Here is a 15,740-nt window from a genome sequence, read left to right as displayed (position 1 = left end):
TCCTGAGCCAACACAGAGTCTTCCAAAGGGCCGCTGCATCCAGACCATCCATCGTCATGTTGATGAAACGGGGGGGGGGCTCTTGGCAGCAGGCTCCTCACTCTCCTTCTCAACAGACAGGGAGGAGGAGGGCCCTGGCGCTGAGGGAGGGAGGAGGAGGGCTGTGGGGGTGGCCTGGCTCCAACTCTCCCTGCGGAGAGGGAGGGGGAGGGCCGTGGGGGGGGGGGTGGGAGCTGTCATGTCTTTTCAAAATAGCTTCTTATTCTCCGGCCCTCCGGCACTAAATCGGGCCCCCGTTTGTTTGTCTCGAAACGAGGGCTTATGTTTATTTGTGATGCAAGCACACTGAATGCATTGGATGTTCTAGAAGATAAAGCCCCCCTCCAGCTGGTCCGAGCATCATCACCATGGACCATGATCAGCTTCTCATTATCTCCTCCTCCTCCTCCTCCTCCTCCTCCTCCTCCTCCTCCTCCTCAAGGTACACCTGTCCGTTTGTGGAGAAGTTCTCCATCGACATCGAGACGCACTACAAGCCCGATACGGGGAACCAGCCAGACGTCTTCAACATGGGGGCCGCTGAGAAGAGGCAGAGGACCCTGGGTGAGGCCGGGGACCCCCTCTGTGACCCCCTCTGGGCCCGTGCGCACTTGGAACTTGGCAGGCATCATGTGGTGTACGACGGGATGGTTGAGATGTAATGTTAAAAGCTGTCATATTGACTTCCTGGTTTATCAACCCGCCCGTCATGAGGTCTGGATGGAGGTGAGGCCCACTAGTGGTGACTGCAGGTAGCGCATGTTAGTGTTTCTTGTATGGGTTCGTTTGCACTGAGTATTGATGACACCCAGTTATGATGTGGTATACGTATCATAGTGGCGTTCTTTGGTGAACCATCCACACGTTTTTTAATTCGGATTACGATTAAACAGCCACCGTATTTCTGAAAGAGAGCGGTCCCCCTGAGAGACTTTACTGAGGGTGAAACCCTGAGAAGACGTTCAGAGCAGAGCCTTTCCTGCCCAACGCCGACCCCTCCGTCAGACCTCCTGTCTCGAGACGTCGTCCCCTCCTGACGCTGAGCCCCCCCTCTCCCAGACCCCATCGACATCGTCACGGACCCCGTCCCGTCCCACGAGTACAAGGCGGAGGAGGACCCCCGCCTCTACCAGTCCGCCAAGACGCAGCGGGGGCCCCTGAGGGACGACTGGATCGAGGAGTACAACAGCGGGCCCGGCGACACCCCCGTCATGTGTGCCTACAAGCTGTGCAAGGTGGAGTTCCGCTACTGGGGCATGCAGTCCAAGATCGAGCGCTTCATCCATGACGTAGGTGGGTACCCCCGACGCCCAGGTCCGTTGAACCCACCCCACCCCCCACCCCCCCCTGCAGCCCCTTCTATCTGATATCTGTAAGAATCCCTCGTGTCAAAGGCTGGGGACACGGCGGCGGACAAAACTTAACCACGTTTTTATCAGAACAAACTTAGCTGGAAACTTGCCTTTGGAGGCTAGCTTTGTAACCAGGGAAACCTCTCTTCATTTCCTTGTTACCAAGGGAACGTCGTTTAGTGCCTTGTTACCAAGGAGACGGAACACGAAGCTTGGCTTGTTACCAGGGACACCTTTTCCCTTTGCCTTGTTACCAAGGGAAACCTCCCCCCCTCCTCCCCTTGCCTTGTCACCACGGTAACCGTATGTACCGCCCGGTCGCGAGCGGGGACCGCCACAGCAGCACACACTGCCCCCCCCCCCCTGTTTGAGCTTCTCCCCTGCTGCCTTGCTCCAGGGCTGAGGAAGGTGATGGTGCGGGCCCACCGGCAGGCGTGGTGCTGGCAGGACGAGTGGTACGGCCTCACCATGGAGGACATCCGCCAGCTGGAGCTGGAGACCCAGCTGGCGCTGGCCACCAAGATGGCCCAGTTCAGCCAGGCGGAGGAGGCGGCGGAGGCCCACGGCGGAGCCTCCTCGCCGGGGGACGCCGAGAAGGAGGCCGGCGCCAGTGGCGGCGGCGGCGGCCCGGAGGCGGAGGAGGGGGGGGCTGGCTCCTCCGGGGACACGCTGCACGCCCGGGGCCCGCTCACCAAGCAGTGGTCCACCTCCTCCCGCTCCTCCCGCTCGTCCAAGAGAGGAGGTGAGGGCCCGGGCTGGGCTGGGGGTGTTGGGGTTTGTGTGTGTGGGGGGGGGGGTCTGTCTGGGGCGTGTGTGTGTGTGTGTGTGTGTGTGTGTGTGTGTGTGTGTGTGTGTGTGTGTGTGTGTGTGTGTGTGTGTGTGTGTGTGTGTGTGTGTGTGTGTGTGTGTGTGTGTGTGTGTGTGTGTGTGTGTGTGGGGGGGGGGGGGGGGGGTTGAGGGGTTGTAGGGGGTTGTCTGTGTGAGGGTGTGTGTGTGTGTGTGTGGGGATGGAGGTGTGTGTGTGTGTGTGTGTGTGTGTGTGTGTGTGTGTGTGTGTGTGTGTGTGTGTGTGTGTGTGTGTGTGTGTGTGTGTGTGTGTGGGGGGGGGTGTGGGGGGGGGGGGGGTTGAGGGGTTGTAGGGGGTTGTCTGTGTGAGGGTGTGCGTGTGTGTGGGGAGGTGTGTGTGTGTGGATGGAGGTGTGTGTGTGTGTGGGGATGGAGGTGTGTGTGTGTGTGTGTGTGTGTGTGTGTGTGTGTGTGTGTGTGGGGATGGAGGTGTGTGTGTGTGTGTGTGTGTGTGTGTGTGTGTGTGTGGGGATGGAGGTGTGTGTGTGTGTGTGTGTGTGTGGATGGAGGTGTGTGTGTGTGTGTGTGTGGGTTGTCAGTGCCGTAACAGGTCTCTTTGGTGTATGTCGGTGTTATTGTTAGATTACAGCACCGGTGTTTTGAAAAGCTCTTCCTTTTGAATTCCAGTGAGCAGTTAAAGTGAGGCCGTGTTCCTCCTGTCGGAGGGGTTCCTCCATGCGTAGCTCCGTATCCGGGCTGTATTCTCCACTCACCCCCTCCCTCACCCCCCTGCCCCCAATGCAGCGCTCCACAGCTATTTTTAGCTGCAGCGGCTCTGACATCACCAGCCACATGTCAGGACAGCCCCCCTCCCCCCCCCCCCCCCCCAACACTCGCTGTGGTGTCACTCCTGCCTCATAGCCTTATCTCTCTCCCCCGCTCTCTCTCTCTCTCTCTCTCTCTCTCTCTCTCTCTCTCTCTCTCTCTGTCTCTGTCTCTGTCTCTGTCTCTGTCTCTCTCTCTCTCTCTCTCTCTCTCTCTCTCTCTCTCTGTCTCTGTCTCTGTCTCTGTCTCTGTCTCTGTCTCTGTCTCTGTCTCTCTCTCTCTCTCTCTCTCTCTCTCTCTCTCTCTCTCTCTCTGTGTCTCTCTCTCTCCCCCTCGCTCCCACCCGCCTCTGCTTCTCCAGGTTATTTTTAGCTGCGGTGACATCACAGGGCAGAGGAGGCGGATTGCCGCCCCCCCCCCCCCCCCCTTCACCACTGCCGCTTTCTCCTGTGTGCTGACAGCCACAGCTGTGCCCCCTTCACCCTCTACCCCCCCTCCCCTACCACCTCCACCCCCCCACCACCACTGTCCTTCACACCCTCAAAGCACAGATTTAACCTGGGAGGATGACCTCTCCTCCCCCTCGCTCCGTCCTCATGATACTGATGGCGGGGGGGGAGGGGGAGTCTTCACTCTGTGAGTCTGTACGACAGGGCTGCCTCGTTATTGTTTGCCAATTAATAATAGGATAATATTTGAACTAGTCAGCAGATGTGTGTGCGTGTGTGTGTGTGTGTGTGTGTGTCAGCGGTCCACCCGGTAAGCTCTGTGCTCTGTGTTCCAGTGAGCCCGTCTCACCACAGCATCTCTGAGTGGAGGATGCAGAGCATCGCCCGCGACTCGGAGGAGAGCTCGGACGACGAGGAGTTCTTCGATGCCCACGGTAAGGCGCCATTTCTGCTTGTGTGTCACACTGCCAGAGAAAGAGCCAGACACGCACAGGCCATCGCATGCTTTACAGGGTAACAACAGGCCGGGTGTGCTGCCATCTAAGGGTAAATCAGAGTACTACCCATCATGCTCCAACGCACCTCCGGTCCCCACAAAGGGGCGTTCTCGTGGGTTTTGGTCTGCTCTGACCTTTGATAAGGGAGAGAAAATAAAAGCTCTGTCCTCTGCTCTCTCTCCTACGTTTTTCCACCCTTAAGTGTGTGTGTGTGTGTGTGTGTGTGTGTGTGTGTGTGTGTGTGTGTGTGTGTGTGTGTGTGTGTGTGTGTGTGTGTGTGTGTGTGTGTGTGTGTGTGATTAATGGGCAAGATAAATCTTAGCTACACATTCTGAGGGTGCATAGGAGTGTTTTGTATAGCTAATTGCTAGGCAGTACGGTGGTGTGTGTGTTTTAACCTCTAGATGGCACCAAACCCCCAGATGTGGCCTGCATGTATTTCTGCTTTAATGTTAGCTGCTTACCTGCTCTGTCCCCCCCCCATCCCTGTCTGACTCTGCATGCATCTTTTCAATCACAGATCAGTTCTTAAGCTTCTCAGATACCCAGCATGCATTGGGCCTTCAGATGCAATAGATGAGGTGGGGCTGGCTGGCTTGACCTGAAGTCAGACTCCTGCAACACTTTCTCCCGTCCGTCTCCTTGGGCTCATCAATCGGTCGATCGGTCCCTCAATCCCTCATGCTGTCAAACGCACTTGACCTCCCCTACCTCCGCCTAACGGCATTAGTCATGAGTCTCCTCAGGCTCACGGCGGGCCTCAAAGCGTACATGTGGAAGAATGACTTATTCACTCCTAGTTATGCCTGTATTGATTTATGGATAAAAGCCACTTGCAGAACTATGCCATATTTTAATGTTGCTGACGTAGTCTTCCTTATCAAGTATTATGATTATTCATCAAGTGATGCATAAAGATGAAAGTGGGTTGTCATGGATGCATGTCAGAAAAGTTATTCGGAAATCATTAAAGTATACTGCCTTATGTTTTCATTTGACCGTATTCATTTTGTGAGTTGCAATATCGCATTGAATACCGTTCAGTACTATCAGTCAACCACATTTAAAGTTGCAATGTTACACAAGCACTATTGCATACCCCCTTATTTAATTTTTTTGATTATCAACAAACAATTACAAGTACGTTACTAACAAACGCATACCAGTGTCCATAAAGCATGTGAACATGTATTAAGGATGGCTCCTTTACCTTCAAATCATATACAGAAAACATTTTTTTTCAAATTTAAAAAGAGGTAAACTAAAAGAAATCAACATTATTTCTTTTAGGATTTTATTAGCTTATATTAGTTGGCATTAGTTCGATTTAGGAAGGATTGGTTATCTGCATCACTGACACCCCAGATACGGTAATCAAAAGAGTCCTTTACTTTGGACAGCCGAATCCCTGTCCTGATACTTTGTGTGTCTTAGAGAAGGGAGAAGGTCCATGTTTAGTAAGATTTATGGATCGAATCCTCGTAGTATTGCAACACTGAGGTAGAAAGTTGTGCTAAAAAACACAGATAGAAAGTTATTCTATAATGACATCATTCCAATATAATATTAGGTATATGCCACTTCCATATAAAATCAATTGAGGGCACATCATAACCACATGAATCCATACTTATAAAATCGCACAAAACATATCTTATCGCATATTACATAAATATGGACATAACTGCAATATTTATAAAATCGCAATACATATCATCACAGCACTCTAATGGTTTGAATGTTAACGTATGGTGAGGAAGTGGTTTATTCACGTCCCCATTATAAATCATACCGAAAAAAAGGTTGACCATGTTGACCATGTTGACCCTCACTCCACGTTACACCCTCATCAGGTACCGTCCACAGTGTGGGCCATGCAGGCTGGTTCAAACGATCCCAGAGTTACCGTCCACAGTGTGGGCCATGCAGGCTGGTTCAAACGATCCCAGAGTTACCGTCCACAGTGTGGGCCATGCAGGCTGGTTCAAACGATCCCAGAGTTACCGTCCACGGTGTGGGCCATGCAGGCTGGTTCAAACGATCCCAGAGTTACCGTCCACGGTGTGGGCCATGCAGGCTGGTTCAAACGATCCCAGAGTTACCGTCCACAGTGTGGGCCATGCAGGCTGGTTCAAACGATCCCAGAGTTACCGTCCACAGTGTGGGCCATGCAGGCTGGTTCAAACGATCCCAGAGTTACCGTCCACAGTGTGGGCCATGCAGGCTGGTTCAAACGATCCCAGAGTTACCGTCCACGGTGTGGGCCATGCAGGCTGGTTCAAACGATCCCAGAGTTACCGTCCACAGTGTGGGCCATGCAGGCTGGTTCAAACGATCCCAGAGTTACCGTCCACGGTGTGGGCCATGCAGGCTGGTTCAAACGATCCCAGAGTTACCGTCCACAGTGTGGGCCATGCAGGCTGGTTCAAACGATCCCAGAGTTACCGTCCACAGTGTGGGCCATGCAGGCTGGTTCAAACGATCCCAGAGTTACCGTCCACAGTGTGGGCCATGCAGGCTGGTTCAAACAATCCCAGAGTTACCGTCCACGGTGTGGGCCATGCAGGCTGGTTCAAACGATCCCAGAGTTACCGTCCACAGTGTGGGCCATGCAGGCTGGTTCAAACGATCCCAGAGTTACCGTCCACAGTGTGGGCCATGCAGGCTGGTTCAAACGATCCCAGAGTTACCGTCCACAGTGTGGGCCATGCAGGCTGGTTCAAACGATCCCAGAGTTACCGTCCACAGTGTGGGCCATGCAGGCTGGTTCAAACGATCCCAGAGTTACCGTCCACGGTGTGGGCCATGCAGGCTGGTTCAAACGATCCCAGAGTTACCGTCCACGGTGTGGGCCATGCAGGCTGGTTCAAACGATCCCAGAGTTACCGTCCACGGTGTGGGCCATGCAGGCTGGTTCAAACGATCCCAGAGTTACCGTCCACAGTGTGGGCCATGCAGGCTGGTTCAAACGATCCCAGAGTTACCGTCCACAGTGTGGGACATGCAGGCTGGTTCAAACGATCCCAGAGTTACCGTCCACAGTGTGGGCCATGCAGGCTGGTTCAAACGATCCCAGAGTTACCGTCCACAGTGTGGGACATTCATGCTGGTTCAAATGATCTTAAGAGTTACCTACCACAGAGTGGGCTTATGCAGTCTCGGTCTGGTTCAAACAATCCCAGAGCTGTTCAGATCTGTGTGTGCACATCCTCCCAGGTGGGCTGGGATGATGCTGCACGCCATTTAGGGCATATCTTGGAATCTTGAGTAGGAGACGCATCTGAGTACAATAGCCATCGGTGGGGGAGCGATGTGTAGGAGGAAGTGATGTCATCATACAGGATGTTCCTGCTGATGGAGCGAGTATCCACCGCTGAAGACTCAACTGCAGTCTGCAGGGTTCCTTATGGAGGGGATAACAATGTCTTATTAAATCAGAGGGTTGTTGCTCGGTTGAGTAAAGGCCTCGTGATCAGTGAGGAGGTGTGTTCCAACAAGAAGCTGGTGGTGTTCACCTTGGGATTTAAAAGGAGAATACACAAAACATGAAGTTGACCATGAGTGTTCTCCTCATGGTCATCCAGAAGAGAGCATATATAACATGAAGGTGACCAATGACTACGAGTTTTCTCCTGTATCTCCAGAGGAGAACGTAACATGAAGTTGACCCTGTGTGTTCTCCTGTGTCTCCAGAGGACCTATCGGACAACGAGGACGTCTTCCCCAAGGAGATCTCCAAGTGGAACTCCAACGACCTCATGGACAAAATCGAGGCCGCCGACGCAGACGGGACGTCGGGTAGGAGCGAAGATCTGCCCCGGTGATGAAACAACACCTGCTTCTCTGTGACCTTATTGTGGTTAAAGTTTGTCTTTCTGTGTGTGTGTGTGTGTGTGTGTGTGTGTGTGCAGGTGAACTCTTTAAGGAAATGACAGTGGACTATGAAAGCACCGCCAGTGAGGAGCGACTGGACGAGGTAGGCCCACCTGTCATTCTGCGAGGTCTTGGTCTCAGCAGAACCTCCGCTGTGTCCTCTTTTAAAGGTCTCAAGGAGGGTCCGATCCAGAGGCAGCTGCTTAACATCCTGTATTTTATTTTACTAAACAAAAGGTGCGGTCAAATCGAAGAAGCACAGCACAACTCTTAAACTAGGAACGGTTGCGTTTGAGAGTAACACCACGTGAAAATGAATCTGCCGCAACAGCGTCCCCTGCTGGAGAAACGTGGGTCATTGCAAATGCTATTTCTGCTCCGGGATTGGAGGTGGGCTTCTGTCCATCAAGCCTCTCTGTCCTCTTGTGTTCAGATGCGTGGCCCTGTTAGAGGCCGAGCCGCTAGCTCTACCATTCCCACCATCACCGTTACCCGACACCAGTCAGTAAGTAAACATGTCGTGGCCCCCCCCCCCCCCCCCTCCCCCTGTGCCCTGCTGCATTGTGGTCCTTGAAGTAGCTTCTGATACAACCTGTCCCAGGGAGCTGGTTCTCCCCTCTGCCCAAACCCAGCTCTCCCCCCGACAACTCACCTGTGGAGCTGCCCCCCTCGTGTTTGTCCGTGACCTGTGACCTGTGACCTGTGACCTGTTACCCGTGACGTGTTTGCTGCTTCTCTGAGAACTGTCCGACTATCTGAATAGCGTGGCTGCTGTCGTGTTTGTTGTTGTTTATTTGGGGGGGTTTGAGGATGTATCAGAGGGTCTAGAGAAGCCCCCTGGTGGGCCATGAACCTTCGTTTGGAAACATGATGAGAGCTTTGAGGTCTGTTCACCATTTTCCTGCTGCCATGAGGCCTTAGTTGACAGCGGTTTAAATGTAGGAATTGGTTGAACATAGTTGCTCTTTGTAAATATTGGAACCCTTAAGGGAGATGTAAGGGTGTCCAAAACGATGTTATATCCCAGCATGCACTTGGGCTTGTCCAGAACACGCCCCCTTTATAAAGTGTATAATGTTGGAGGTCAAGGGGATGAATGGAAGCCATGTCAACAGTCCAGAACAGCATTGAAGTGGTTGCGTATGCCTCTTTGTCCAGCGGTCAGTTTTTGTAAAGATGGACACAAAAGCTGAGCGAGGGCTGGTCTTGAGTCAGCACAATCACGCCATAACTCCCAACAATTATGATACCGGCAGCAGGACTGTTACTGATGGAAAGGTTAAATGATCATCACTGCAGTGAAACAGCTCCGCCAGGAGGGCTGGGCCCTGATCCACTTGGTATTGTGTTAGTCAATTCCTGTGTATTTGTTTGAGTTTTATTGTCATGCTTTTTTTTTACCAACAATTTTCGTTGCCCTTCTATTGTGACCTTTAACAAATCCCTGAGCTACCTCATCCTCCCTGTCTCTTCTCACCTGGTCTTACCTCTGCATGTGTGTGCGTGTGTGTGTGTGTGTGTGTGTGTGTGTGTGTGCGTGTATCTGTGTGTGTGTGTGTGTGTGTGTGTGTGTGTGCATGTATGTGTGTGTGTGCAGGACTGCTCGTCCCAGCAGGGTCTGCAGCCCTCTAACATCCACGTGCTGATTCTGGTGCTGCACGGGGGCAACATCCTGGACACGGGCGGGGGGGAGGCCAGCAGCAAGCAGGCCGACGTCAACACGCTGAGCGGGGCCTTCGAGGGCGTGATGCGCGTGCACTACCCCACCGCGCTGGGCCGCATCGCCCTGCGCCTGGTGCCCTGCCCCGCCATCTGCGCCGAGGCCTTCAGCCTGGTCTCCAAGTGAGCACACGCGGACACGCACACGCACGCACACATGGACGCAGGCATGCTCGCACGCACGGACGTATACGCATACACACATGCACGCCCGCATGACGCACAGATACACGTGCATACGCACACACTCACGCACACGCATACACATGTGCTCGCACACACACACACCCACACACAAGTACATACATTATACATACACACACACACACGCGCGTGCACACATATACACACACACACACAGTCAACAACAAATTAACATGTGTAAACAGATATTTATTGTACACACATATATAGAAAAAAGGCCATATACAGAGAGTAAATTAAGATTCAAAGGGCCTGTGAAAAGCACTGAGGAATCAAGGTTTATTTTTGCACTGCATTTCTCTGATTGGCTGCCGTCTGGTTGATAAACACGTAGAGATAAACCCAGACTCATAGGCTCTGGAGTGCACCACCACGTCAGGGTTATTATCGTAACACACGCTGCTCTGTGCTGCAGTCTGAGTCCGTACAGCTACGACGAGGGCTGTCTGTCCAGCAGCCAGGACCACATCCCCCTGGCCGCGCTGCCCCTGCTGGCCACCTCCTCGCCCCAGTACCAGGAGGCCGTGGCCACCGTGGTGCTGCGGGCCAACCAGGTGTACGCCGACTTCCTGCGCTCGCTCAACGGAGACTCCTTCTCCGGCCAGGTGAGCTCCACGCACTAGGACCATGATGGGAGCCTGCACTGGGACCATGGGAAGATACATGCAGTGGGAGAATGGGGAGGGTTAGAGTGGGCCCCAAAATGCAGTGGGGGTAAAGGGGAGAATCAGAGGGGCCCCTAAATGCAGTGGGGGGAAAGGGGAGAGCCAGAGGGGCCCCTAAATGCAGTGGGGGTAAGGGGAGAGTCAGGAGCCCCTAAATGCAGTGGGGGTAAACAGCGACTGGTTCTTGTCCCCAGGTGTGTCTGATCGGGGACTGCGTGGGCGGGATCCTGGGCTTCGACGCCCTCTGCACCAGCAACCAGACGGTGAACGAGAGCCAGAACAGCAGCCGCAGGGGGTCGGTGGTCAGCGTGCAGGTAGGACCACCCCCCCCCCATTCATCTCTGATCCATGAGGCCACCTCTTATCAATCTCTCATCCATGAGGTGGTCAGGCTGCAGGTAGGAGACCACCTCTCCATTCTCCCTTATCCATGAGGCTCGCTAGCTAGAACTGTCTTCTATCTGTCCCACCGTCCTCTGATGCCTTGCTATAGTTCCTATAGGGGAACGTCCCGTCTGGTGCGTATTGGTTCCCTGGTAGACCTTCATCCTTCTCCCGGGTGCTCTTGAGCAAGCCCCTCCGTGAGGAAGCTCCCTTCCTGCCAGTGAAACGGGCTCCCCTCATCGTTCTGTAACAGGACCAGGACCTGCTGTCTCCGGGCTTCATGGTGCCCTGCGGGCAGGGCCTGATGTCCCCCGGCCTGGAGGCCAGCCGCCACCTCAGCCGCAGCAACATAGACATCCCCCGCTCCGGCTCCTCCGCCTCCGAGGACACCAAGAAACCGCTGACCCGCAAGAGGAGCGACTCCGGCACCTACGAGGTGGACACCATCAAGCAGCACCACGCCTTCCTGTCCAGGTGGGTGTACTGTGTGCTGTGTGTGCTAGTTGATGCTAGTCAATTAACTAGCATGGTGATGCACTGATGTTCTTAGCATCACCATGCTATTGCTCCATGCTAGCATGGAGCAATAGCATGGTGATGCACTCAATGCATCTCCAGCACATAATGCTGCTCCATCTCTGTCTCACGATCACTAACTTTTTTCAACTTGACTTTACCGTTTCTTTCGCCACTCTAAATATTTCGTGGCATTCACAAACAGCAGGCTAGCTTCAATTGACTTGCATTGACTAGCATTAACTAGCATTTATAAGCCTTGACTAGCATTGAATAGCACTGACAAGCCTTAGCTAGCATTGACTAGCGTTGACAAGCATTGACTAGCGTTGACTAGCCTTGACTAGCGTTGACCCGCCTTGAGAGGTATCGACTAGCATCAACTGCTAACTAACTACTAACTGACTGCTTCCAGCCTGCACTCCAACGTGCTGCGCAGCGACGGCGTGTCGCGGCGCTCCAGCAGCAGCACCATGCTGGACGCCGGCGCCCTGGGGAAGTTTGAGTTCGAGGTGTCAGACTTCTTCATGTTCGGCTCCCCCCTGGGGCTGGTGCTCGCCCTGCGGAAGACGGTCATCCCCGTGATGGACGGTAAGCAGGGAGGGGAGGGACAAAGGGCTCCTTTTAGATCCTCACTGACCCAGTTCTCAGATTGCCTCAGTGAGTGTGTGTTAGAGCAGGGAGCAGGATGAACACATGAACTTAGTTTGGTGCACCGTCATGGGAGCGGAACAGAGAGTGAATCTGAGAGGGGAGTCTCCAGGACCTCCAGGCCGTGTGGAGACGCTCTGATATCTGACTTCATCCGCCTGCTTTGTGTTGCTCTTGCTCGAGTCAGATCATATGCCCTTATGAGGAGTAGAGACACAGGACATGATAGCGTAGGAATCTAATATGGCGGTGTTCCACCCAAAGCAAACAGCACATCGTCTCATGTTTGAGGAAAGATAATCCTGTTCTAACAGAGCAAAGCACACAGAGTAGCAGGCGTTTCTTTGGATCCCCAAACCTTATTTTCGGTCTTTTATGTTTAGTCCTCACACGCCTTTAGGTCAGGCTATACTTTCACACGCAAAGGAAAGAAGGATTAGGTCACACATTCTCCACTAGTTTCAAGGTCCCCGGGGTTAAAGCTGATGATAGGATAGGGGTTTAGTTTTAGGGATTCATCTCAGAATACAGCAGACTGCATACACCATTCACCTGCTGTAAACACAGACTGTGAGCAGGACGTCACACAGGTACGCCTGTGAACATGACCTTCGAATATGAACCCATGAACATGAACCTAGGCACATGAACCTATCAACAAGGTGGTCTTTTGTGTGCACGCGTCAAACTGGAAATGTGAATGCAAACCAATATAAAAGATAAGGATTCCTATATTTAATATATAAGACAGACCTCATGCTACATTAGATGTTCTTATGATGGTCTTGAGGTTCAACTTTCTAAAGTTTAAGAGAAATAGAATAGATATTGTAGCAGAGGATTTCAGTAGATGCACAGTTCTCCTCTCTCTCTACCTTCCTCTCTCTCTCTGTCCCTCGCTCTCTCTCTCTGTCCCTCGCTCTCTCTCTCTCTCTCTGTCTCTCTTTCCCTCTCTCTAAGATAAACATGTTCCAATGCCAAAGCAGTAACCAGTGTCTCTCCGTCTCCCCCTAGTGGCCACGCTGAGGCCCGCGTGCCAGCAGGTGTACAACCTGTTCCACCCTGCGGACCCCTCGGCCTCTCGCCTGGAGCCCCTCCTGGAGAAGAAGTTCCACCTGCTGCCCCCCTTCAACGTGCCCCGCTACCAGCGCTTCCCCCTGGGCGACGGGAACTCCGCCCTATTGGGTGAGCCCCGATGGATGCAGCCCGTTGATTAGATACACTCGGGCCAACGCGATTGGGGGCGGCATGTGGCTCCGGAGGTGGAGCGGGTTGCCAGTTCGACCCCCGACTCCTCCCAGTGTCGAGGTGTCCCTGATCGAGACATCTAACCCTGACTTCTCCTGCCGAGCTGGCTGTCGCCTAACATGGCTGACACCGCCGTCGGTGTGGGAATGTGTGCATGGACGGGTGAATGCTAGCCAATATCGTAAGCCTTTTGAGTGGCCGCTGGTGAGAAAAGTGCAGTATAAATGCAGTTCATTACGCCTTCTTCTTTTTTTTGCGATAAGCTCTCCTCGCCGACCACACCCCTGGTCCTCTAGGGTGTACGGGGCAAAATGTTTTGTTGAGATTCACCCCAACAAGATGAAGATCATCTTAGGTTCACGATAGGGCGTAGTAGGGCGTAGGCTGTCTGGGAACCGGGAGATGGAAAAGGGTTCTCTGCTGGTGTGTGTGGCGGCAGCGTACCGCATGCAGAGGTCTAGAGCTCCACCCGGCACCCATGTCCTGTTCCTCATCTGTTCTTCTGTGTCTTCCTCCTTGTCCTTCCTCTCCTCTCCCTGTTTCCTGCTCCTGCGTCTTCCGGGACCCGGCCCCCTAACTTCCTGAACTCGACCCTTACCCCACCTCTCACCCCATCTCTCACCCTGCCTCACCCCCTGACCTCAACCCAACCTTTACCTCACCTCAAACCCTACCTCTCCCCCTGACCCCAACCCGATCCCTACCCCATCTCTCACACTACCTTACCCCCCCCCCCCCCACACCAACCACACCCCTACCCCATCCCTCACCCAACCTCTTCCCCTGACCTCAACCCCACCTTTATCTCACCTTAAACCCCCACTCCTACCTCACCCGGACCTCACCCCACCCCACCCCTCCACGACCCCCACGCCTACTTCAACCCCCCCCCCGGTAGTGGAGACAGTGCAGAGCAACGCCCCCCTGCTGCTCGACCCTGCCCCTCCCCTGGCGCTGCGCTACCCGGAGACCATCAGCGAGACCTGCTTCCCCGTGCCGCTGCTCCACTGGCCGGACGGGCCCCCCAGGGCCCCGCCCGCCACCCTGGAGTGTGTGTAGCCTCTCCTGTATCTACCACCTCCGGCCGCCTACCACATCCCCATCACCGTGCCGGCTCCGCCGCCATCGCCACCTCCCCATCCCCATCTCCGCGTGTGTGTGTGTGTGTGTAGCCTCTCCTGTATCGGCCCCTCCGTCACCACCCCGACCCCATCTACATCACCGCGTGTGTGTGTGTAGCCTCTCCTGTATCGGCCCCTCCGTCACCACCCCCGGCCCCATCTACATCACCGCGTGTGTGTGTTTGCTTCCTCCAGTGTGTTTCATCGCCTGTCCTTTCCCCGTTTCCACTGCTTTGGTTTGCTCTGTTGTGTCGTGAGTGAGGCACGTTCAGGGCATCTGCGATGTTGATAGTGAGTGCATCTCGCTGCCTAGTGCTGCTCTCTCTGTGCCAGTGTGCACGCTCCCCACGTGCACGTTACCACTCAAATACGCAGTTTACTCGATGAAGAACAAAACCGATTCTCAAAGAAAGGTTAAGAAATTTTCTCAGTCTTTAGCAAACTGGTTCTGAGGAGGACCCTCCTATATCGGACTCTCCCCGGATATGCCAATATAAATATATACCCTTGGAAACGCAAAAGTTACACTTATCCCCAACCTGCTCATGGAGAAGCTGGGTGACCTTCTAAAACATGTGTGTGTTTGTGGTCTTGTTTTTGTGTGTTCTTGCCGCGGTCCTGCGGTCACAAGGTCACAAGCGTTTCTTTTTGATGACCTTGTTTCAAGCGGGCTTTGAATGTGTTTGCGCTGAATGCCAATCCCATAATGTTTCCACGGCAAAGGTCGGTATGAGTTCTATGACCTCTATTAGTCATTTTAAGGTCAAAATGCTTGAATGACTAATGTGCACTTGACCAGATCACAGTACTATCAGCACTGTGTGAGCATACAAGACCTTCAGGGCTGTATCAGAGATCGTCTACATCTGGCCGCTCCGTGGAAACCTTAAGGGCATGTCTTCATATAACCACAGTGTTTCCACGTCTCTTCGTAACCCCAGTGTTGTACGTCTCATCTCTGGGGCGCCATCGCCTCCCCTTGACCATCCCTTGTCCCCCCCCCCCCCTCCTCCCTGGGGCGTCTGTGTCTAACGGGATCTCCTTGTTTTGGCTCAATAGCGGATGTTGTTCAGTCTCATGGTGGTGTCTTCATGGACAGTTCGAACCCCACCTCCCCCGTACCGGGCCCCCACTCCAGGGGCCTGCGGCGGGCCAGTGAGGTCAGCATGGCCAGCCAGGTGTCAGGGATGGCAGACAGTTACACTGCCACCAACATAGCCAACAGTAAGTTATCACCCCCAACATGCGGCCCTCCTCTCTCTCCCTCCCTCTCCTCTCTCTCCCTCTCGCTCTCACTCTCTCACTCGCAAAAAACACTCTCACGCTCCCTTCACTCTCTTTCTCTCTCTTTTTTATGTCTCAGCCTCTTCTCACTCTGACTCTACACACACAGTATCTCACAGGCCATACA

At 53.8% G+C, this 15,740-nt stretch overlaps 1 protein-coding gene across 6 annotated transcripts in view; it reads left to right on the top strand.

Moving 5' to 3' along the window:
• Window positions 1-15,740, top strand: part of LOC132459938 (membrane-associated phosphatidylinositol transfer protein 2-like) — a 54,509-nt gene that overhangs the window by 28,359 nt on the left and 10,410 nt on the right. For 3 of the 6 annotated variants that reach the window (XM_060054831.1, XM_060054834.1, XM_060054832.1), the window contains 14 exons: window positions 482-603; window positions 1,099-1,332; window positions 1,789-2,133; window positions 3,787-3,885; window positions 7,642-7,746; window positions 7,860-7,924; window positions 8,255-8,326; window positions 9,419-9,663; window positions 10,160-10,349; window positions 10,604-10,723; window positions 11,047-11,267; window positions 11,725-11,900; window positions 12,975-13,145; window positions 15,389-15,553. In XM_060054831.1, the coding sequence (XP_059910814.1) occupies window positions 482-603; window positions 1,099-1,332; window positions 1,789-2,133; window positions 3,787-3,885; window positions 7,642-7,746; window positions 7,860-7,924; window positions 8,255-8,326; window positions 9,419-9,663; window positions 10,160-10,349; window positions 10,604-10,723; window positions 11,047-11,267; window positions 11,725-11,900; window positions 12,975-13,145; window positions 15,389-15,553 (2,330 nt within the window). Of the gene's footprint in view, window positions 1-481; window positions 604-1,098; window positions 1,333-1,788; window positions 2,134-3,786; window positions 3,886-7,641; window positions 7,747-7,859; window positions 7,925-8,254; window positions 8,327-9,418; window positions 9,664-10,159; window positions 10,350-10,603; window positions 10,724-11,046; window positions 11,268-11,724; window positions 11,901-12,974; window positions 13,146-14,106; window positions 14,260-15,388; window positions 15,554-15,740 lie in introns of all 6 variants that reach the window. The other 3 variants (XM_060054836.1, XM_060054833.1, XM_060054835.1) reach the window with 3 other exon arrangements.

The sequence above is a fragment of the Gadus macrocephalus genome, chromosome 6 (assembly GCF_031168955.1).
Source record: "Gadus macrocephalus chromosome 6, ASM3116895v1".
NCBI classification, from domain to species: domain Eukaryota; kingdom Metazoa; phylum Chordata; class Actinopteri; order Gadiformes; family Gadidae; genus Gadus; species Gadus macrocephalus.
This window is presented reverse-complemented; position numbering and strand designations above follow the sequence as displayed.